The following is a 25,413-nucleotide window of genomic DNA, read 5'->3' as shown; positions in this document are numbered from 1 at the left end:
CCTTTCCCTTATAATGTCAACGTTCAAACCACTTTGTATTCCTTCCATTATAATGCTTTTCATTTTTCATTCCTCCTCCCTTCATTCCTTTCTCCTGTTTCACTCTTCATTAGACCTCAAATCTCTTTCCAATCATTGTCATTTAATTTTGCATTTTTTGTGCGTTCTTTTTGTCTTACTTCCATCCTCCTCTTTTTCTTTGTGTTATTTAACACCTTCATTTGATATAATTACCTTTCTCTCATATGTCCATTCTCCCACCATTTCTTTTCCCACTTAATATTTTTACACTTTTACATTCTTTCGTTCTCCTAATTTTTCTTTCTTAACACTTTCCTTCACCTACCCTAAAATATTTAACTAAATTAGCTGTATCCCAAATTTCCAGCCTTGAACTGATCTTTATATCCTGTCTTACTTTGACCAATGTTCTGCATCGTGATGTGTTTTTAACAGACCCACTCATAACTTGAAAGAACAACAAATCAATGAATGGGTGTCATTTAAATTTTTTTTCACTTCTTTACTTAGGAAATATTAACACATTTTGCAGTGTCCCAGCGACTTTGTGGTAGCTACTGAGGCTGCCTTGTGCAACACTGTAAACGTTCTTGCAATGCGAATCTTTATGCTTCTTGTGTGTTTTAGATACCCTGGGCTGGCAGCTGATTTTTTTCATTGGAAGACTTAACCAAGAGAATTTCAAAGGCATTGGAAGAAACGAGTCATAAAATGAGGGAAAATAATTAAATAAACAGGAGCATCAGAGCAATGATCAATAAAAGCAGATGGCCATTGCCAGACGTCTGCAGAGGACTTGGGTACATACTTATGGCCAAGTCACGCAGTGCAGCGCAGCAAGTCGTGACATGGAAAGGGCAGGATGTGTCGGATTTAAGTCCATACAGCGCATTCCTGCCTTCTCCCCTAAGCTGGCGCACTAAGCTGCCTAGTGCCAACCCACGCACCCTTACAACCAAGGAGCAAGGGTGCCTGCGTTGTAAGGAGGATTGTTTTGAGCAGGAAGGGGCACCTTCCTGCACAAAATCAATGTCGAGGCTTTTTCCTCATTCTATGTGTGCTGCAGAGTGCAGCATACATAGAAAGAGGAAAACCGAGGAGAAATATACATATTTCTTCTTGTTACACCTCACCTGGGGAGGCATGGGTTTTTGGTGCATTCCCGGTCTACGACTTCTGGTAAATCTGGGAATACATCACAATCCATGGGAGTTGCGTAGGAACACCATACAATGCCCCTGTAAATGCCTCCCTCGCGCAGAGTAATGCAACCCTGCGATTTGCGCTGCGTTGCATTACTCGAGATTTATAAAGCCACTCCGGGCCATGCAAGGTGGCCGTGCGTGGCATCATACAGCTTGTTTTTAATTTATGTCACTCTTGCACCATGTTGCATGGCGCTAGAGCGGCGCAAAGGGGCTCTTAAATATGCCCATCAGTGTACTAAAGACCTGTAATGGCAGAAAGAGCTATCGACAAGAAGAAAGTGGAAAGAAAGGTAGACAGTGAAAAAGACATTCAATTTGGTGTGTCATGTTAATTTCACAACAAGCACCTAAAAAAATCACATGCAACAAGTAAAACTTACAAAAATATGGGATTTTAATTCTAACTCATAATACAGTATGTACATTTTGAACTAGAGGATTCTTTTCTACAGAGGAAGAAAATGTGTGGAAATTATTAAAAAGTCTTCCCTTGGTCATCGATAATGATCTGGGTGGAAAGGCTTTACATTGTCCACTGATCTAAAAATAGTCTATATCTGATATTTTCTGAGTTTTCCTCCTTAGTTTTTAATCCTATTCCATGAGGAGATATAGAAAAATTGTATTTAGATCCACCAAGAGGTAGTTTTATTCATATAATGCCCTATTTTGCGGTCTGCCCCACACCCCCACCCCTTTATGTTCACATTGGTCTAATGGGAACCATCTCCTGAAGTGCTCCTCTCCCTTGGCCGGTGATGAGGTACAGCCCACATCACCGGTTTTTGCAAGTGGTGGGAGGAAGGTCCATCGGATGAAACATGCCACTTTAGGGTGGGTGAGGAGTCTCGTACTTAACAAGCAAATGTGTTCCTGGCTCTAGTGACAGAGAGACTACATAGATCCTGGTGGTAAAATTGGCCACGCACTACACAGACCACGAGCATTCATTTTTTGTGTGTGTGGGGGAGATACCTCATTTACATGGAGGTGGCTGTGGACTGGCATCCACTCATATTCACTGGCACATAGAGGTGCTTCCAAGTTTTTAACAGTACTGGTGCTAAACGTTGCCGTACACTAAAACAGTATATCCTATGCATTTTCCTGTGTGCTCCGTGTTTGGGGTTTCAAGTGCGCTTGCCAGACTGTTCGTGCACCATTGCTCGTTCACTCCTTTTTCGATATGGTTGTCATCAGAGGGTTCACTGGAAAAGAGGTGGCTATTCCACTACAGTTGTCTTCCTGTCAGATCCTGAAGTGCTTTTACCACATGCTGTGGTTGACTTGAGGCGTATTCCTCTAAGCTATCTCCCATCTGATGCATGAGGGTTTCTGTGAGCTTGGAGACAACAGCCTTGACGTTGCCAGTCTTTCCGGGTAGCACTCCGCTGCCTGTCATGTTGCTTAGGAAGTACCAGAGAACGGGGAGGACATGCCTTTCGACAGCCTGAGGTTTCCGTGGGTAGACAGCAGAGACAAGAACTGAAAGGAAGAAGGCGCAAAGAGGTCATTGTCAGCCTTTATGAAATACACATCCTCCTTGAGTAACGGTTCTTTGTCGACTAATCAAACACACCTTGGCTAATCAATGCACCGCTGGTAAATTTACTACCATTCAACTAGCCCAAAGAAATATGAATAGCAGGATCCTGCACATAAACAATCACTCCCCTCAATGCAGGCACCCTTGCACTATAGTGCAAGGGCCCATGCTTTGGAGCAAGGCAGCTAAATGTAGCGTCAGCGCAAGGGGAAACTCAGGGCTGCAGCATATTCTTGTAAATATGGTGCAGACCTGCGTTTCTAAAGGGAAGGAGTGTGTTGTTAGCCTTCTTGGCTTAACGACACGCTTCGCCACTTTCCTTGTGAATATGCCCCGAAGTTTGTCTGAGGCAGCATTTCCGAGGTGTGTGGACTGTAATGACCTGACAACTTAAAAACATTTTTCACAGTGTGAGAGAGGAGGTAAAAGTAAAAATGCAGTAAAATGAATAGCTTGATATCATCAATGTCATTGAATATCAAGCACAGTGGTAAATTAAAAACCACGTATTTAACTTTTTAATTTTTTTATTTTATTTTTTGGCAATTTTAAACTTCTATGTGTGCTTTTTAATACAGCACACATAGAAGTTGCAAAACGTCATGTTTTTTTAATGATTGTTTATGTGCAGGAAGGGACGCCTTCCTGCAAATAAACAATCAAAGGTGTTTTGCTGTTTCCATGTGTGCTGCAGAACGCAACACACATGGAAACAGCAAAACAAGGTGAAAGAAACATTTCTCCTCGTTTCGCCAGGGTAAGACCAGGCTTTTACTGGGCTTAATTTTGGCGCTGCCCCATATTTACACCACCCTTGTAAATACAGGGCAGCGTCAAAATCAATGGGTGTTGCGGTGGAACGCCCACAATAATACCCATTGCCCTCCCCTTTCACACTAAGTATAGCGTTAAAGGATGCCTTATTTACAAGGCAGCATTAAGCCACGTTAAGTGGCTTAACAGTGACTTGTAAATAAGACGAAGCCCGTATCGCCACCAGAATGTCTTTAAAAGTGACATTGTGGTGGTGATAGGGGCTTAGAAATATGCCTCTTCATGTTTTATATTTTAGTGCACATTTGTAAATATTCCAGCAAATTGATTTCCAAAAAGACATGCCACATTTGTAAGGGAAGAGGAAAAAGACATATTCAGCTGAATCACCTGACAGGCGCTCTGTGATGTCATTCATAGCGCGACCACTGAGGAGAGGCACTCTGCTGGCAAATGGCTGCAGCAACCACAGGTTATCTGGAACAGGAACCATACAAATAATCAGGTGCCATACTTGCACAACTACATCTCAGATTAATTAGCCAAATTGTGAACTATAATCAATGATCTGTGAATTTCCTGTGACCACCAATGCACCCACATTTATAGACTTGAGTCTTGAAATGTCAACTAGATTAAAGTTTCCTAAACTCAGTAGCCAGCTCAGTCTGTCCAGAACCAATTAATGACCTTTCTGAAGGCTGCTCTGGCGTTCTATGCTCAAGATCGCTCCTGCCAGTAAAGGGAATTTAACATAAGTTGGAAAGTGGTGTGAAATTTCCTTGCTCACAAACTACAGTGAATCAGGACTGTACAGATTAAGGGGAGGTCAGTCAGGCTTTTAGAGCAAGGTAGGAGAAAGCGCCTCCGTCTCTCTGCTTTGCATATGCAGGCAACATGGGTAAGCAGGAGGGTGGCTTAGCGGAGGCTTCTAGCATGGTTGTGGAAATTGATGCTGCTCTCAAGGTAGGAGGTCCCAAGGCTATGCAAGGCTTTGTTTGTATGTGTGCAATCACAGACATGGTGGTCGGTTTTTGCGATTACCAATGGGTCGTAAACTAAGGCCTAACTCATTAATATTCATAAGGTAGGTCTATTTGCGATCCACTAGGAATCAAAAACAGTAAGGTAAAATACACTTTAACACATCAGTGTTTGTAATTACCAAATAGCGAATCGCAAAACATTGACTATTTGGTAATCGCAAACACTAATGTTACCACATGTGGCGCTAAATTCTATGTCAGGACTAAGGAGAGGATTATGCCTTCTTTCTTCACTTTATTCAGACAGCAAGCCATTAAAACTTCAACAAACTACATTTCCCATGAAACCTTGGGAAAATTGTAGTACAGAAAAACAACCAATGGGAACATGGTGACTGTCCAATCAGCATGTAATTAGTCCGATATAGTCCCTCTTCACTGGCCCCTTGTCCTCTTTCTTCGCTGCTGCACAGCCAAGTTTTCTCCTTTAGTGTTTCATATTTGCAATTGATGTTGGTCAATGCTTTAATAACTGTTTTTAATAACGGTTTACAGCGGTAACGCTTTTGTTTCTGTAGCGTTTTTGCTGTTGCTTGTATTTCGCTTGATATTGCCAAAGGTTTTTCTTTGTTATCGGTATTGCGTGAAGCTCCGTTTTTATCTTTGCGGCTATGCCGCGGTGGCTGCCTTTGTTTTTCTGTATTTTCGGCAGCTCGGGACGCGAGATCGATCATCGCTCCTACGCGTCCCAGACCTGGGTTGCAGCTGGCCTCACGCCGCTAGAGGGCGTCAGAGGTGGATCAGGCGCGGCGCGCTAGTTCCAACATTCCTCTCAGAGGAGTTTCTGTCAGCGCGCTGCATCCGTTGTGACCTGCCGGCCTGAGGGAGACGCCGTAAGGATCTCTATGATCGTGCCTTGTTAGTCTGGCCGATCGAGACCATTTGAGGCTCTGCAGCCCTAAAATCACGAGCTCCAGAGTCCATATTACTGTTCTGCTACGCCTTTGGGTCTGTATTTGGCCTCGCTGGCCTCTCAGGGACACATACCTAGACCAGCCTTTTTCCCCTCAACTGCTTCTAACACCAGGGAAGTGTCCCAGGGCTTGGACCCATAAACTCTGGCGAAACGTTTCGCATTAATATAATTTACGGACTGCCACCCAGTCCTCCAATAAGTGGCCACTTGAAGAGGGCTACCTGTCTGTCACCCAGACTTGTATAATCAGAGAGATATATATATATATATTATCCTCTCTAGTCCCATAGTTAAAACACAATGGACTACGAGGATGATTCCAAGCGTGTAGATGACCCTTTGGCTGACCTCCCATGGGGTGATGATTTATATGATGCGGTAGATGCCTCAATATATCGGGCGGTTGAGGAGGCTATGAACCGTAGAAGAGGGACTTTCCTGCCAAATTGCCCAGGCTTTTGCTAATTTAACTCCACCTCCAGTGGCCCATGCTCCCTCAAATTCCCAGGGAACTGCCCCTGCTACACAGGACTTAGCGGACCCCTGCAAAACGTACACGTGAAGCAGGGGTAGATCTAGACGCTTTTGATAGACTTCGCCAAGCTTATCTAGCGATGCAACCGGCGTTACCTCCTAGCATCCCTTCCCCTCCTCCTAAGGGTTCCGGAGATCCACATATTCTGCCAGGCCCTTCTCACCCCCCCCAAGGGTTCAGGTGTCCCCGATAATCAACCTATCCTTTCCCACCCATCCAACACTCCCCAAGACATGTGAGACATGTTAGACCCTGAGGATATTATACATCCCCGGACTTCTGACTGGGCCCCGGCTGACAAGGTCGCAAGTTACGTGGCTGGTCGCATTCGCAGACCTTTGGAGAAAGAAGCACGTAACAGCTTGTGGGCTGAATGCCCTCATCCTTCATTAGAGGGGAAGGTGGCTCTTACCCCAGAGATAGATCCACGTATCGTCCCCTTTTAACAGAAGTTTATGAAGGACCCTAAGAAGAGTATTGATAGATCTTGGCGCTCTTGTCAGGACAAGCTCCTGGACGCGCTCAGTCCCATCATAAAAATCCTTGACATGGCTGAGGAAGCCAAGGTCTCTGGTCCCCTCATCTCTCCAGAGTCTCTTTTGGGGAGGGCCCAGAGGGCAGTGTACCTACCAGGCCATGACAACATAGTAGCAGACTTTCAATCTCACAACTTCAGGGACTCGAGTCTTTGGAAACTCGACTCAGAAGTGTTCGGGACACTCAATTCCCAATGGGGTCCTTTTTCGATGGACCTGTTTGCCTCAAGGCTCGACCACCAACTTCCCTGCTTCTTCAGCTGGACGCCAGATCCTTTAGCGGTGGCCAAAGATGCGTTTCTCCAGGACTGGAGCCGAGTGAAAGGTTACACGTTCCTACACTTTGCGATGATCACAAGGGTGACAGCACAAGTCAGGAGACAAGTGGCGGATGTGGATCTAGCACCACCCCCTTTGGAGGTCGCAAGTTTTGTTTCCAGTTCTTCTGGAACTTTCTTGGGATTCTCCAATCCTACTTCCCCTGTTTCTGACTCTTCTCATGAGCCCCGACCGGTCTCCTCATCCTCTAATTCAGGAGAATACGTTGTGGCTCATGGCATGGCGGATTACCGGAGACGCTGGGAGGTCCCGGGCCTTTCGGAGGATGCTGACACTCATGTCCAGAGCGTGGGCAGACAGTACCGTCAAGAGGTACAAGTTCACATGGAACAGATTGGTCCGCTTGGTGTATACGAAGGGACCTGAATCCCTTGGACGCAGATGTAGTCCATATTCTTAACTTTCTGGCCCACTTAGCTCATAAGGGTTTGACTTACAGATCGATTAACACCTTCCGGTCGGCCATCTCAGCTGGACATTTTCCAATTAGCGGCTCAGCGGAGGGGGAACACCCCTTAATATGTAGACTGCTACGAGGCATCAGACTTTCTCTCCCTCCAGAGCCTCAGTATTCGGCTCTCTGAGATGGTAAACAGGTCCTTAACCTGTTTCTTTCTTGGCAACCTAATCGGTTTTTGTCCAGGAACGAATTGTCAGCAAAATTGGCTATGCTTCTGTGTCTCATATCATGCTGCCGTTTCTCTGATGTGAGCGCGTTAGACATAACAAGCAGAATTTTTTCCCCGACCGGGGTAACTTTCACCCTCCACAGAAGTACTAAATGCCACACAAGAGTAATCTCTTACCCATAATTCCCAGATTTTCTCAAACTGTGCGTGGTACAATGTTTGAAAGAATATGAAGAAATGACTGAGGAGATTCGTCCTCCCGGGGAACAACAACTACGTATCACTCTTCGCAAACCCTTTAAAGCAGTTTCCTCCCCCACCATAGCAAGGTGGGTTTGATGGGTAATGCAGGAAGCTGGCATTGATCTTCGTATTTTTGGTGCACACTGAGCTAGAGGTGCTATGGCTTCTAAAGCATTTGGCTTGGGCGCCCATTTGGAGGATATCCTCAACGTGGCAGATTGGTCTTCGGACTCAACATTTAAAAGGTTTTATTTCAAGCCTGTGATTAATATGGCTCACCTCGTAGTGAGCAAGCTTTGAACTAGCATATTCCTCACCTCCAGTCCTGACACAGAATGAAAAATTTCCTAGCTATCGTAACGGAAAGTTTCAATTCTATTAAGGACTCGGAGGCGAGGATTATCCACCCTAGGGATTCCAATAAGGAGATCGTCCTCCCCATATTGGAGTAAGTAAGTCTTAAGATTTACAATTAATGATTGACACGTTGGTATTGATTGCATTGTTGCTTCATTCCTTCCTGTTTTCTCCCACAGGCTTTGCATTTATAGGCCTTCGTGGTGACAATGTGCCTTGTTTTGCAGGACCTGATGCAAATAAACAGGATACATAACGGTGATCCTTTGACTCCGCGCTTCAAAGGGCAAGGGGCCAGTGAAGAGGGACTATATCGGACTGATTACATGCTGATTGGACAGTCACTATGTTCCCTTTGGTTGTTTTTCTATGCTACAATTTTCCCAAGGTTTCATTGGAAATGTAGTTTGTTGAAGATTTGATGGCTGCTGTCTGAATAAAGTGAAGAAAGAAGGCATAATCCTCGCCTCTGAGTCCTCAGAATTGAAACTTTCCATTACGATAGCTAGGAAATTTTTCATTCTCTGCTGCCTCACAATTAAATAAAGGCTTTCATTTGTTTTCAACTGCGTATGTGGCAATTAGCACTTAACCTCTGACCACTATTTTACTCAAGGAATATCAAACCACATGTCTATTATTATTATTCTTGAGAATTGCTTACTCTACCTTACTTAAATATATTTCATAATTGTTGGAATAGGGGTATTGCCCTCATAGGGTAAGCAATAAATACTGCTAACAAGCCAATACTAGTCAGCGTAACTCCAGAACTATTATCTCCCTTCCTTGATAACCATGACTGATTGGGAGCCCAGTGTAGGGCGGGTCCTTGTATGCCGGCTTCGTGGTGACACTGAATGAGGATGGGAGACGGTGTCAAAATCTGCAGATATGTCGAATAGGATGAGGGCTGCGGTGTCTCCTCTGTCCACGAACAGTTGGATGTCATTTGTGGCGGCAACTAAGGCAGTCTTGGTGCTGTGGTTTGTCCTCAATCCGGATTGGGTGGGGTTGAGGAGGTGATATAGTTGATTAAGTGGTCGGCTAGTTCCTTGTTGATGATTGGTGCAGAACTTTAGCAGGGTAGGCCAGTAAGGAGATCTGTCAGTAGTTGGCCAGCGTCCTTGGGTCTGCTGATGGTTTCTTAAGGAGGTTTCAGATGAGGGCTGATGGGGTCCAGTCCCTTGGTGAAGAGGAGGCTAACATGCCACCAAAGTCATTTAGCAGCACATGTAGGAATGGGATGGAACAAGCTGAATCATCAAAAGTAAACTTTCCAAGAAAGATTCACACATTCAAAAAAGTCATAGCTAGGAGCTAGATTAGCACCTATGCCAGGATCAGTCCCAAAGTGAGAAGAAGGGTGCTATGTCCCGATAGAATCTGCTTAGGGAGTGTAGGTTTCTTTGAACAGCTTTGTCTTCAGTTCTTTGAAGAAGGATTGTAAAGTTGGAAAAGTTGACAGATGGTACAATGAATTTCAAAGACGAGCTCCCTCAATATTAATAGGCCTCTTGATTTCAGTATTAAGATTCAATTGTAAAGGGAGCACGGTTCTAAACTTCACAAGTTAGGTGATAGTGTTCTCTATAACTGTTATCAAACTAAACACACAGATATGTTACTCTGTACTGATATGGGGCTATTCCCAGTACAGGAGGCCAGTTCAATGGAAGTGCAGAGTTGTCAGAGTTTCATCTGACCATAACCTCAATTCTGCTACCATGTAGGCCTAGCATATTGTGGTACATCTAGAAGAATACATGTCTGAGGCTGTTTTTGACCTTGCTGTGATATTGCTGGTTCTTTTCAAGAAGGATGGGGACTAGAGTGTTGTCAGTGAACATTTAAAATTGTAGATGGTAATAAAAAATTACCACTGGTAACGTTCACATACAAATAATCAAATGAAGTGCCAAATGGGCAGAGCCCTGGGTACACCACATAGAGTAGGTTTGGTTGTTGAAGTGCGCTGCAGATTCTCACTTATTGATTGCTATCAGTTAAGAAGGATTAAAGCCGGAGAAGGACAGATCCAGTATTTGCAGAACAATTTCCCAGTCTTTGCTTTAACACGCTGTGGTTAACCGTATCAAACAGGCTGAAAGGTCCAGAAGCATGAGAACCTCAGAATGATTATCATCCAAAAAAGTCACAAGATTCCACTTATTGTCTGTCAAAGTAGTTCCCGTGCCCCTTCCGGGTCTCAATCCTGCTTGGCGGCCGTAGAGGATGCTGTGTTTCTCCATGAACTAGCAGAGCTGTGACCTTATCTCTACTCCCAGAATGTTGCGAAGCAACAGCAAGTTAGAAATGAGTTCATATTTAGCAGGATCTTTAGGGCTAGGTGTAGAGTTTTTAGTGAAAGGATAATAATGTTAGCATGTTTAAATGTTGAAGGTTTCAGTGTGGTGATGTATGTGTGAATAATTAGTGACAACGTAGGAATGCAGAGGTTAGAATTCATGACTGATTCTCTTCAATTGTGTCCCCTTATTCAGCAACAACAATAGAAGGAAGTTTTTAATAGATCACTTTTTTTTAGGTTTAAATCAGTTTATTGGTAGTACCAAAAAACATAGCCAATGGTTTATCACATTGACAAAGTCTCTGTAATATCTTGTAACTGACATCAAACAGCATACATCGCAGGTTCAAGAAACACAATTTCATTACAAACTTATAAACCAAAGTGTCCCTAATGTGCCTCGCATCAGGTGAGAAAGGCCAAACAAAACGGGGAAAGAGAAGAAATCCGGAGAGATAAAAGCCAGAAAAACAAAAAACATCAACATTATCAAAACTGCATGCCTACAGCCTCTCACCTCCTATGTTCTGGGAGAGATCCTGAGCCCAAATAATGAAGGAACAAACCCTTAAAGCATGCCTCTGTGGAGCATCCCTAAAACCCACTCAATCGTGTAATTAACCAGAATCCATCTCCAAAACCCTCCAATAAACCTTTGGCCTATCCCACCTGTGTAAACACATAGGGGGTCCCGCCACCCCAATTATGATGCGTCCGCCACTGCGGCGGTCGCATCAGGCATTTTAACATTGCGGTGGGTGCTGCTGGCTGCAGCACACGGCGCAATGGTGAAATGCCATGTTGTGCAGTGCCATGCACAACGTGGCAGGCACCGCGCCGTGCCTGCCACCTTGTGCATGGCAATGTAGGGGGGTACCATAGGTACCCCCCAAGTGCAGCCCCCCCACACCCCGGGGGCCAGCAACGGGCACCCATGGCAAATCCCCGCCAGCATTTCCATGGCGGCATCGCCGCCATGGAAAGGCCCTACACCACACACATCATGCTAGGCACTGCCACCATATTGTGGCCCAAGACCACCCGGCCGGCAATCGGAACGATTGCCGACCGGCGGAAAAGCGGCAGACGTACTTTGCATCCGCCTTGATACCCCCGCCATTATAATATGGCGGGGGATAATACAGGTTACGATGGCGGGTGGATCGCCACCGCCAGGCCGGCGATCCGCCTGCCATCGTAATCAGCCCCTAAATGTTTTCCTTTGTAGTCTATATGGAGCCTTATGGGGAAACCAACCCCTACCATTAACTCCTTAGCAACCTCTTTTTGAATCGTCAACAACACTCTTTTCCTTGCCAGCATTTTAGGATTGAAGTCAATCAAAAAAGAGAAGGCATGGACACCCCATTAGCACTGTCATTTAATTGGTAGCTGCTCTCAAGATTCTGTCTCTCAGTTCCTAGCATGACTGTACCCACGAGAGTTGGTATCTACAATACATTCTTCACCACATGTTATGCCGACTAGGCATCTAGCCCATGAAGGCCCACTATCTCTCTGGTGATTTACCAATTTAATTCCCCAGATTGAATTTGAAATGGGATCCTTAGCATGCTAATGAATCTCCCCCTACTTTTGCAAATTATCTAGGGTTTTTATTTTGCATCATTCCTGAAAAAACACAACTCTTGTATGGTCAACTTCGATTCTTCTAGGTGTTTCCTATGGGCTTGCAAATTCTGCTCAGTTTTCTGTATTTCTCACTTCGTAGTTTTTACTTTTGTGGTTAGACCCTCTGGCTTCCCCTCAACAGCCTTTGACACACTCTCAATACAGTCTGTTTTCCGGGCTAGTTCTTGTCTTAGCTCAATTATAGAGTCCAGCAACATATTTTTTTACCTAATGTGAATCCCATTTCTTTGGAGTAAACAAAACACAGTTCTTGTTGGTCTTTCTTGTGTGCACCTCAGAAGACTCAAAGAAGTCCTCCTTTTGTCATCTCCTAGCAATCATGGTGGGTCTCTGACATAAGCCTCAATATGAGTGGAATAGCCGGGCCTCACTAGCGCTCAGACACTGATATACCTGGTGAATCTAACCTCCTGGCCCCCAAGGGGGGAGACTCTCCCTCTGGTAGGGACAAGGACCAAATCTGCTTCAAACAACCTTATTCGGTATGGGATGATCTTTGCTCACTGGGAAATCACTTCATCCGCTCCTACTCTTGGATCGCCTGCCCATCTGTCTCTTCGGGCACCCTCATAACACCTCCTTCTAAGCTCCAAGACTCAATAAAGTGCTGGTGCTTTTCAGATCTCCAAATCAAGACTGATACCACCAAATCAGGCCTCATATGCGCAGAACAAGTGCCAGAGTTCATCCGGTCTGAGGGAATCGTGAAGGCCTTGTAGTTCGCACTCACTGAGACAGAAGCATTTTCCGCTCATGGGCTTTCACTGTCCACCTCAGGGCCTGATTCACAAAGGTAAACTTACACGAAAGTGTAAATGTACTTTTTTTTGTACTGCCAAGGTACAAGTTAATAGTAAGTTTACGACTGCAGAGACTCCACATTTAGGGCTGAGGACTCTGAAAATGAAAAGACTGTCCTGTCCCCGTACTTTGTGAATACCAAAAAAAAACGTACACTTACACAAATGTGTACGTTTACCTTTGTAAATCAGGCCCTCAGTCGCTTCTATTTTAGCAGCTCCTCAGGTCACAACGGCAAGCGAGGGAGCGGAGGAGTATTCAGGAGACCCCAAAGGAGACCGGGCCATCTCCATTACTTTTAGGTGTTTGTCTTCAGCTTTGAATGACCCTGGGCTCGCAAGAGAAACTCAATGATAAATTTTTTTGATGTCAAATGTTGAACACTTACTTCCATTGTTTTGGCATTTCTCAACAAAACTCAATATGTACTCAGGGTCCGAAAGCACAAATAAGGTGAGAGGATTTTGTGGCTAAATCATTATTCTGACTTCCGAAGTTTCTACTTAGTTACTTCATGCTAGACATTTACGATTTGTGGGCCGAAAGCAAACTGAGCAAAAGCTTTGAGGTACTAATGGAGTCATTACTGCGATGCAAATTTCGCAAAAAGACTATGAGTGATATAACACAGTTCCGACTGGCGCAAAAGAGTCCTCGCTGTTTAAATATTCCCACCCAACTGAAACTAAGATCATCAACTATCTGTGGGATGCATGAATCTCGTGTTGCCATCACTGCATTCCAATTGCGGTTCTCAATTTAGCATTACACCATTTGATACTCTCCTTGTCATAACTGTAAATATACCTGGAACTAATTTATAATCACAAGTTTGACTTACCTATGTGAGCAATCAAAGTGTCCAGAACTTTAACTGCAGCACTGTAAATACCAGCATGCTTAGAGTTAAGGTTGTCCGTGACAACGATCACCATAGAGACTAAGACCTGGTGCAAACCGTCTCTCAAGATGGGTATCATGGCCGCTGTGGACTCCAGGGCATATTGGTTCACCTTCTTATTGGAATCTTGAAGCCTTGGGTTAAAGCAATCAAATATCTAAAAATTAACAGAGAGGTATAATGAATTAGGTAATGTGACTGGAAATATATAATTGCTGTCACCTAAATTAAATTTGTATTTGGTCTTTCTTTCAGCAATATTAAATAAGACAGAGTATGGTTAGATTTGTTTGCAATTCACCAAGGGGTTTGCAGTTGAGACCAGGCTCTCAAAAACCATTAAAGGAAAAGAGTATTCAAGTATTCTATTAATAACTTGTTTTTTTTAGTACTTGCCAACAATAGTGTTGTCCTTTTAATACCAGATCTTAGTAGTAATCACATTCTTGGTCCTCGACATATTGAACCCTGAAGGATGAAAGGCTCTGTTGGCCTGGCCAGAATCTGAACCCATGACCGGTAAGTCATATTCAATTCACAGCAGCATAAGATTACAACTGTGGGCTTTGTTATGAGCCACAGGTGACATCCCCAGTGACAACTAATAGTGTGGCTCACTAGACCGAATCTTCAGACGATTAAAGACTGGTTAAAGTGATAAAGGATTGCGATAAAAGCGACCAGGTGTCTTTTTGTCTATGATAAATAGTAAGAATAGAATTGTTGACCTATTTGCGTGGCTGATAGCTATACTTTAGTGTGTCTCTTATTTTAAATTTAATACGTTTCAGGAGCATATTGTCCTACAGAAAACCTTTCTTGGAAAACCATTTCAATTAAAATCAACAGCTCAATGAAAAAGAATTTGCTGAAAACGTTTCATTGAAAAATGTTATTGATAAGACCTAGTTTTGAATATTTTTTTCCTGAAATGTTTTGTTAGAGATATGGTTTGTAGAGTCTCCCACATAAAAAGATAGGTCTTTTTATAAGCTTCGCACTTGTAAAGATACTACTCTTAAATCCCTTTGTGAATAGCAAACAATAACAAATTTACACAGAAGTGAAAGTTTACCTTTGTGAATCCTCAGTAGGGAGAGTGAACCTGAGCAGTGCGACATTATACAAGTACACTGCCTCCCCTTACGCTCTGGTCCCCGATGTGCACGTGGTCCTCACCGTGTTGATGTTTGTCTGGTTCAGTCAGGTGTTCCCATCACTGTGAGGAACTTTCTGTTTCCCATAGTGTGTTCTACTCTTGCACACATGTAGACAGCCACACGCACTCACGCACCCACGCACACTCACAATGCACCAGAGTAAAGATGGCATGCTGTGGTAATTAAACACAGTGCAGCTTGACATCAGCCATGAACAGCGCTTAATTTGAGCCGGTGGTTACAGGGGCTCGGCACCGGCACATTATTATCAACACCCGTGCTTGCGACAATATGCCACAAGGTTGCGCTGTCTGGCTAATTTAGAGATGACCACAACAACAGTCAATTTTTTATTCAATATACATTAAAATGACAATTACCTGCTGCCCAATCCATTATTATAGCATTGAGGGCCTGGAAAAGTCTGAATTGGCACACTGGTAGGAATGTGATGGTTAGTAGTTGTGCTGTTACTATCACTGGCAGCACTTGTAGGTGCAAGCTGCAGTGGCCTCCTGAGAGGGCCCTTGCACGTATTGTTTTACAAACTAAGCACTGGCCATGATATATGAAATTGCAAGTACTATAACTGAGGCCCACACACAGTTTGAAAGTTTATTGTTCGCAGGTGAACAGGAAAGGACAAAACTGACCTGCACGATGTTGGCGGAGACAAATTTGGGGTTGTTCTTGCAGTGCTCCAGCAGCAAGGTCACCCCTTCCATCCTGCTCTGGAACTCCTTGGCAGTCATGAGTTTGTTGAGTTCTTTCAGTTGTTCCGTCACTTCTGCGGAGCGGACAGTCTGGCGCCGAGGGACTAGTTGTGGCGGTGTCACTCCATTAGAGTCAACCCTCAATGGAAAAAAAAAATAGCATAAAAATGAAAAACCTTCAGTTGCAATGTAAGAGCCCACTCAGACAGAAAGATAGACCATCACTGCTATTTGCTATCTGAAAATGAAGAAAACAAGCACCAGGAAAGCCAATCGTTCTGGCTTTCATATGCAAAACATGTATGCAAAAATGCTGTTTGGATGTGTTAGCACATTACCACCAGACTTACTGGCTTCCACAGTGCTTGTTAATAATAACAGTGCAAGACACCTGAGAGGAAAAGGCCTTATTTCAATGGTAGTGGCGGGTTGTTGGGAGGGTGGACACCGCTAGCTGGTATGCTATGTTTGGAGGGATTCACTTTGGAGACAAGTGTGTGTCCCTATTGGTTTTACAAAGTGGAGGTAACATTGATTTCAGGGAAGTGAGGGTATGTTATATTTGGGTAAAGAATTCAGTTGCAGCGCAAGGACGGGTCTTTCACAGGAGACCAAGGCTTGTCTTCTAAAGCACGTGGCTGCACTTTGTCTCCTGTATCGGCAGTGGTATAATGTGTGTGGGAGGCAAGCTGCACTTATGTTTAGGATGCAGAAGGAACTTTGAAAAATGGGCACTGATATCCATTAAAAAAGTTCACTGCAAGCCAACGGGAGGAAGGACAAAACTGCCCCCATCCCCACCCACCCAACCTTCCTGTGGAAAATGTATGATGGGCTTAATAATCTCTATTTGCCTCCATGGAGAGGACATGGGATAACAATATCGGTTTAGTGTCCGTGTATTGTTTGAAATGAAATGAATGAGTGGTACAGGGTTTACCCACAGATTTTTATATCACCTAAAGGACTTTACTGGATATGGAGGGGCCTGCTGCATTCAATTTAAGTTATTTCTTTATAGAGACAAACGGGTTTTATATCAAAATAAATATTTCACCACAGAAACTATATGTATAGACTCATTGTTTTGCACTGTGTTTTTTTTTTTTTAATCACATTGTTTTGTATCTAATGTCATCATTTTGTTGTAATTATCTTTAACATATTTCTAGACAGCTTTTGTTATTATAGGGATATATTTACTTAGATGGCTTAGATGGGAGTAAAGATTAGAAGACCATGGTGAGGCGATCTATGTTACTCATGATTTGTTCTGTAAGTTGGAAACCTCCAAGAAATGTGGTTAGCAGGCCTTACCATCAAGGGCCCCATTATGATGGCAGGCGGATCAGCATTGCCCGGCCGGCAATGGCGATCACCCGCCATCACAACCACGTTTAACCCTCACCCCCCCCCCACCATATTACCATGGCGGGGGTACCGCGGCGGACGGAAAGAAAACAAGTTACTTACCTGTAACTACAGTTATCCAGTATTGCTATCTTTCATAGATTCACATGCCTAAATCATTCCCCGTCGCCGAGATGGGAGTCCCACGGTCAAATACAAAAGTAGTGCCATAAGTAATAAATAGGCCAAAAGAGGCCAAAGGCTATATCTTAGTAGCCTATCTACGTCCTTATAGGAAAAGGACCAAAAGTCAGCTCCAACCAATCAGCTACCAGCACCCTCTAGAACACTCCCAACAGAAGCAGTTCTCCTCAGATTTTCCAGCACAAGTGGGAAGTAAATATCCCCAAAATCCCTGAGAACTGATTCCACGGGGAGGAGGGTGGGTGCATGTGAATCTATGAAAGATACCAATACTGGATAACTGTAGCTACAGGTAAGTAACTTGTTTTCTTATCCAGTATTGGGGTATCTTTCATAGATTCACATGCCTGAATCAGAATAGCAAGCAGTACCCTAATTGTACTGTTGTTTGCGGATGGTGGGAGACATGAATTGTAAAACTTCCAATGGACATCCATAACCTTGAAATATTGCAATGACAAAGCATAAAAGGCAATAATCATATAACAGTGATAGCGGATATCAGCATGAAAAACTTATAAATTGAGAAACATTGGAAGATGAACACTGTAAGAAATATAATAGTAAAGAAAAAACTAATAATAGACAAGCCTTAAAGAAATGTAAAGAATCTGACCGTAGTGAAATAGATGGCGTAACACAGCTTGTCCAACCACTGAATCCTCTCTTTGTGCAGATTGGAGGCAGTAGTGTCTTGTGAACGTGTGGACGATCTTCCATGTCGCAGCACTGCATATTTTGTCCAGTGTAACCCCAGCAAACAAAGCTGTATATGCAGCAATAGGTCTGGTGGAGTGTGCCTTAGCCTTCGCTGTGAGAGGTTTATTGGCTTTCTCGTGACAGAATTGAGTGGCCTTTGTTACCTCGGTTCCCTGTTTTCCTTGACCGTAGCCCACTAACAGTTGATCCGTCTTTCTGATATCTTTTGAAGATATAATTTCAAACACCTTTTTACATCTAATGTATGTAAAGCCCTTTCAGCTGGAGTGGATGGATTTTGAAAGAAAGTTTTTTTGTAATGAATTTAGGATTTGTCCAAAGGATTACGTAGTCCTGTGTAAAGCGTAAGAAGGGCTCTTTGATCGTAAAAGCCTGAGATTCACAAACCCTTCTTGCGGAAGTAAGAGCCAGCAAGAGGGCTACTTTCTATGTGAGGAATTTGAGTTCTGCTTTATGAACCGGTTCAAATGATCGTCTCATTAGTTGTGCTAAAACCACATTGAGTTCCCTCTCTGGAGGAGAGGCATGCACAGGAGGAAAAGTGCAAAAAAGACCTCCCATGAATTGTTTTATAAGAGAAGATGAACATAGAGAAGGATGCTGCGGAGATATCCTGTATCTGGAAAGAGCAGCCAGGTCAACCTTGACTGAAGAAAAGGTGAGGCCAGACTTGGCCAGTTGGAGCAAGTAAGGTAGAATCTGTTTAGCAGGGGCTTGACTTGGATAAACTTTATTGGTTTCACACCAGCAACAGAATATTTTCCATTTTAAACAATATGTTTTGATAGTGCTTTCAGCACAGGATTTAGACTGTATATCTCGACAGTCCTGTGAAAAATTGAGGTCTTTAAACTCTAGGAATTCAGGAGCCATGCATACAAGTGCAGGGACTGTGGATCCGGATGGAATACCTGACCCTTGTTCCGAGATAACATCATCGTTGTTGGGTGAAGGCGAATGGGTCTGTCTTGTGACAACAGAAGAAGCTCCTGGAACCAATATTGTCTGGACCAACAGGGTGCAATCAGAATTAGGCAGCAGCCCTCCAATTTCATCTTGCTGAGCACCCTGGGGATTAATGGAATGGGGGGAAAAGCATAGGCATAGATCCTGGACCATCTCATTGAAAGGGCATTCCCCCTTGACCCCAGTTGAGGGAACCTGCTGGCATAATATTGGTATTTCTTGTTCTCCTGCAATGCGAACAGATTCAGAGCAGGTTTGTACCATGTAAGAAAGATTTTGTTCACCTGAGTTTGCTCCAACTCCCACTCGTGGCAGCCGGATTGAGACCTGCTCAGTGTATCTGCCAGGGTATTGTGAAGACCGCTGACATGCTCGGCCTTCAAGGATATGCTGTGGAACGTTGTCCATTCCCACAACTCCTGCGCTTCTTGGGAAAGCATCACAGACTTTGTTCCTCCTTGTTTGTTTATGTAGTACATGCTGGTTTTATTGTCGGTACGGACCAGCACTGAAGAACCTGCTATCCTCGGAAGGAAAGCCTAAAGAGACAAAAATATGGCTCGGAGTTCCAAACTGTTGATGTGGTGTTGTTTTTGAATCTGAGACCACTTTCCCTGGATCTGAAAATCTTGCAGATGACCTCCCCATACTTCCATGGATGCGTCTGTTGTCAAGACAAAATCTGGGATATTTTGCAGAAAGGTGAGACCTTGGGCAAGCACCCGCCGCAATGAGAAAGATGCGGGATGCGACCGCCAGGGTGGCAGTCGCATCCTAATTGGCGGTGCGGGACTGCCGCACCGCTGGCGGCCGGTCCGAACACCGCTAAGATGGCGGGCGGACCAAAGTCTGCCCACCATCCTAATGTGGGCCCATGTCTCTAAAGATGGCAAAGCACTTAGACAAGCAACAGCATGCGACCACATATTACCATCAGGACACAATTTGGCAGACCAAAAGTCATTGAATTTACTCCTGAATAGAAACTATTCACATCGTAGCCCCTTAATATACATGCATGCAACAGAGGTGTGCCTCTGGGATGGCCACTCATTTTCCTCCTTTTGCCAAATTTGCGCTTAAGTGAAAAAGTGATGGGTGGAATTCTTGAATAAATCCCACCACCGATAATTACTATGAGCTGCCTTCCAGTACAGCCTGCTTTTAGGTAGAAGCCTACCAGACAGCCCAGTAGTCTGGCTTGCTGATGACATCTTGGGGATGTTCGGGAAGCTTCCCTGGGAATGTGTTCCGCCCATTGCTTATCATTGGCTTTGTGGTTTGCAACTCCCATTTGCTTACTTTCTGTTTGCTGGCTTTATTTGTTTTAGGCTGTCCAGTATGCCTTTGTCCATCCTGTGGAGCATCACCTGTTTACCATTGCTCCTTATAATCTTCCATGAGTGCTTGTTTCTGTAAACAGGCCTTCAAATTTTGTTCTTAATGTTTTCCAATTTACTGTGCATTCAAAGATGGAGGTCAAATATTAGGCTTTGTCGTCTGAGGGAGCTTGGCGTTTACTATTCTTTCTCTGACTTGAAGTAAGAGGATTTATGTGAAAATCTTGGGTGCAGAGACAGAATATCGAGTAAAAAATATTGAATTGCACAAATATCGAGTCATTAATATCGTGGTTTAGAAACACCGACAGCAAGAATATCGTGGTCAAGAATTTCGACTTAAGGTAAGCAATATTGATTTAAAAAAAAATGAAGTGTTTAATATCGTTTGCAAAAATATAAGTTGTTAAATATATCTTTTTCTCATTAATGTTATGTATTTTATTATATATTTTTTATGTATATGTTCTATGTTTTTAGTATAAGAATTGTTTGTATTTTTAATATATGTGTTAAAAAAATAGGATTACTTTTTTTTTATTATTTATTTTGCGTTTTTAGTTCCGAAGCAGGTTGTGGGTTTATATGGGCATAGGGTGGGAAGTAGTTCAATTATATTACATTTATTGATTTTTTTATTAATATTTGTTTAATTGACATGTTATAGTGTTAAATGTGTATTAATTAATAATTGGTTGATAATTAATTTGAATTAATTGGTGATTAATTATGGTAATTGTGTCATTCATTTTAAGTGTGTGTTGTGGTGTTTATAAGTGTAAAGGGTGTGAAATAATTTATTTTTAATCGATGAATTAATTATTGATGTTAATTAATTTTAATTAGTTGGAAATTAATTATGGTAATTGTGTCATTCATTTTAGGTGTGTGTTGTGTTTATAGGAGTAAATGGTGGGAAGTAATTTGTATTTAATTAATTAATGAATAGTTGTTAATTAATGTTAATTATTCGATATTTATTTTGGGTAATTGTTTATTTTTGTGTGTGTTTTTACTTTTAAAGGGGTAAAGGGTAGGTATTAAATACATTTTAATTACTTCATTATTAGTTGTTAATAGTAATAGTTTTTAATTAAAAAAATACGTTTTATCTATTTTATAGTTTAATTTAGGTGTGTGTTGTGAATATTATAGTGTTAAAAAGCGTGTGGAGTCAATTAATGTTCATTATTTGTTTTCATGAATAATATTTTTTAAATTGATTATTACAATTATGGTAATTATGAAAGTAAATTTAGTAAAAAATATTGAAGTGTTTTGGTATTGGTGTGGTGTTATAGGTAGGAAATAAAATAAATACATTTATGTATTAATTCATTTTTTGTTTGGATATATTTTCAAGTTTAAAATAATTATTTTTTTGTAAATGTTTTTATTATTGTATATATTATTTGTAGGTTTTTGTTATATGTAATTAATATTATAATATGTTTTCTTTTGATATATTTAATATATTTGATGTTTAATTTTTTTGAATATTGCTTATTTATATTTATGATTTTTTTATTTTTTTTTATTTTTTATTCTTGTTTTAACTGTTTGAATGTGAATAGTAATTTTTGTCTCTCCACTATCCAACACTTTCCCTCATGTTGCACTCACTGGAGTGGGAATAGTATTTTTTACCTCTCCGCTATCCAGCACTTTCCCTACTGTTGTTGCACTCACTAAAGTGAAAATAGTAATTTTACGCCTCCGCTATCCATCACTTTCTCTACTGTTGCACTCACTGGAGTGGGAATAGTAATTTCTGCCCCTATGCTATCCAACACTTTCTCTACTGTTGCTCTCACTGCAGTGGGAATAGTAAATTTTACCCCTTTGCTATCCAACACTTTCTCTATTGTTGCACTCACTGGAGTTGGAATAGTAATTTTTACCCCTCCGCTATCCAACATTTTCCCTACTGTTGCACTTACTGGAGTGAGAATACAAATTTTTACCCCTCTGCTATCCAGCACTTTCCCAACTGTTGCACTCACTGGAGTGGGAATACTAATTTTTACACCTCCGCTATCCAACACGTATCCTACAGTTGCATTCACTGGAGTGGGAATAGTAATTTTTGCCCCTACACTATCCAACACTTTCCCTACTGTTGCTCTCACTGGAGTGGGAATGGTAATGTGTACCCCTCCGCTATCAAATGCTTTCCCTACTGTTGCACTCACTGGAGTTTGAATAGTAAATGTAATTCCTCTGCTATCCAACACTTACCCTACTTTAGCACTCACTGGAGTGGGAATAGTTATTTTGCCCCTTTGCTATCCAACACTTTCCCCACTGTTGCACTGATTGTACTGAGAAATGTAAGTATAAAAACAATTTAATAGTTTAATGCTTTCATTTATCACAGATTTTTGTTTTGTACATTTAAAATCATTAATATATGTTGTTATTTTTAATAATATTTCAAACATTTAACACAAATTAAAAATAATAGTTTATTGTTTGAAAGTATATTATTAAAATGAATATTACATGTATTTTATTTTGTTAAAATTATATGTAATATATCTAATATATATTATTTTATTTTATATTTATATAAAAGTCATTATTTTATACATCTATATTTTTTACATCGATATTTTTTAGTCAATATTTTTGCACTTACCTGTTTAAGTATAGGAGTCAATATTTTTGTTGTCTATATTTTCTACTCAATATTTATTACATCAGTATTAGGAAAGCACAAAAGAAGCACATTTTATGTAATTCTGAAGTGTGGTGGAAACAAATATTTTAATATGATCAAAAGAAATCAATACATTAGGCGATAACATTTCTACACCTTATAGTTTATGGGCTGTATACTTCTATCAGTAAAACTGTATGCATGTGCAAATATGATCGTCATTACAATTGAAAATGTGTTGTCTGTAATGGCAGTGCGCTACCACACCATGCATACTCCACTTCACGCCACTCCACTCTACTCTGCAGCACTCCATGTCCCTGCACTCCACTCTGCGTCACTGCACTCTACTCTACTCTGAACCACTCCACTCTATGCCACTGCACTCTACGCCACTTCACTCTATGCCTCTCTAATGTAATGTACACAACTCTACTATATAACAATAGACTCTATGCCACTCTACCCTGCACCACTGCACTCTACCTCGATACACTCTACGCCAATGCACTTTACGTTGTACCACTCCACTCTTAGCCACTGCACTATACACCACTCTAATCTACTCTGCACCACTGCGCTTTATGCCACTCTACTCTGCGCCACTCTTCTTTCCTCTGCAGCACTGTACTGTGCGCCACTCTACAACACTGCACTTTATGCCACTGCACTCTACGCTAATGCACTCTACCGTGTCCCACTCCACTCTATACCACTGCACTCTATGCCACTGCACTCCATGCCACTCTACTTTATGCCACTGCACTCTACCCAGCACCACTCCACTCTATGCCACTTCACTCTACTCTGAAACAATATACTCTACGCCACTGCACTCTATGCCATTGCAATCTATGTTGTACCACTGCACTCTACTCTACGCCACTGCACTCTAAGCCACTCTTCTCTACGCCAATCTACTCTGCATCACTGCACTCTATGCCACTATACTTTATTCTGTAACACTGTACTCTATGCCACAGCCTATACGCCAGTCTATTATACTCTGCACCACTGCACTCTACGCTACTGCTCTCTACGTCAATGCAACCTACACCACTGCACTCTATGACACTCTACTCTGCGCCACTCTTCTTTCCTCTGCAGCACTGTACTGTGCGCCACTCTACAACACTGCACTTTATGCCACTGCACTCTACGCTAATGCACTCTACCGTGTCCCACTCCACTCTATACCACTGCACTCTATGCCACTGCACTCCATGCCACTCTACTTTATGCCACTGCACTCTACCCAGCACCACTCCACTCTATGCCACTTCACTCTACTCTGAAACAATATACTCTACGCCACTGCACTCTATGCCATTGCAATCTATGTTGTACCACTGCACTCTACTCTACGCCACTGCACTCTAAGCCACTCTTCTCTACGCCAATCTACTCTGCATCACTGCACTCTATGCCACTATACTTTATTCTGTAACACTGTACTCTATGCCACAGCCTATACGCCAGTCTATTATACTCTGCACCACTGCACTCTACGCTACTGCTCTCTACGTCAATGCAACCTACACCACTGCACTCTATGACACTCTACTCTGCAACACTGCACTCTATGCCTCTCTACTCTGCACCATTCTATGCCACTGCACTCAATACCACTCTATCCTACTCTGCTCTCTATGCCAATGTACTCTACACCACTCTACTATGCACCACTCTAATCCACGCCACAGCATTCTATGACACTGTGTTGTATGCTGCTGCATTCTATGCCACTGCACTATACATCACTGCACTATATGCCACTTCACTCTATGCCACTGCACTGTACACTACTGCACATTACGCCACTCCACTGTACACCTCTCTACAGGACTCGACTATAAGCCAAAACAATTTATGGCACTCCACTCTACTCTGACACTTTACCCCACTCTACGTCCCCCCACTCTACAACACTCCACTCTGCAACACCCTACTCCACTCTACACCACTCCACTCTACGACAGTCTACTTCACTCTACACAACTACCTCTATGCCACTTTACTCCATTCTACGCCACTCCACTCCACAACACACTACTTCACTCTACTCTCCTACTCCACTCTGCACCATTTCAATGTACACCACTTTGGGGACGAGTCCGATGCCGGTCGGACAGCTGTCCGTAGCCTTACCGTGCGACCGACACGTACCCAGACCCGGTCCGTCCTGTAGAGTAAGTACGATGCGCATAACTGCCAAAAACACGACCGACACGTAGGCTGTGAGTCAAGCCCCATTCTCCGTCCAAGCCGTAACTCTCAAAGAGGAACCGTGCCGCCCGGAAGCAGTATCCATAGCAGTTTCCGGCATGACAATTACGATGCGTACTTCCTACGCGTCGGACGGGTCGGCACGTACGGCACGTCACAGCATCCAGAGAACAAGCATATCAGCTACGATTCGCGCCACAAATCAATACACGGCTACGAGACGGACCAGCTTGCAGCGGGTACGAGACGGAGCAACAAG

General features: G+C 42.7%; 1 protein-coding gene across 3 annotated transcripts in view; it reads right to left on the bottom strand.

Annotated features, from left to right (window-relative positions):
- Nucleotides 1-1,601: 1,601 nt before the first annotated feature.
- TOGARAM2 (TOG array regulator of axonemal microtubules 2) overlaps nucleotides 1,602-25,413 on the bottom strand; it is a 382,090-nt gene continuing 358,278 nt past the window's right edge. For all 3 annotated transcript variants that reach the window (XM_085610378.1, XM_085610377.1, XM_085610379.1), the window contains exons 17-20: nucleotides 15,630-15,828; nucleotides 13,757-13,973; nucleotides 3,940-4,026; nucleotides 1,602-2,714 (exon numbers count right to left, since the gene is read on the bottom strand). In XM_085610378.1, coding sequence (XP_085466504.1) covers nucleotides 2,461-2,714; nucleotides 3,940-4,026; nucleotides 13,757-13,973; nucleotides 15,630-15,828 — 757 coding nt within the window. In that variant the 3' untranslated portion in view covers nucleotides 1,602-2,460. The remainder of the gene's footprint in view (nucleotides 2,715-3,939; nucleotides 4,027-13,756; nucleotides 13,974-15,629; nucleotides 15,829-25,413) is intronic.

Source organism: Triturus cristatus, chromosome 6, assembly GCF_964204655.1.
Source record: "Triturus cristatus chromosome 6, aTriCri1.1, whole genome shotgun sequence".
NCBI classification, from domain to species: Eukaryota; Metazoa; Chordata; class Amphibia; order Caudata; family Salamandridae; genus Triturus; species Triturus cristatus.
Note: the sequence above shows the minus strand (reverse complement) of the source record. Positions and strands in the feature narration are given on the sequence as shown.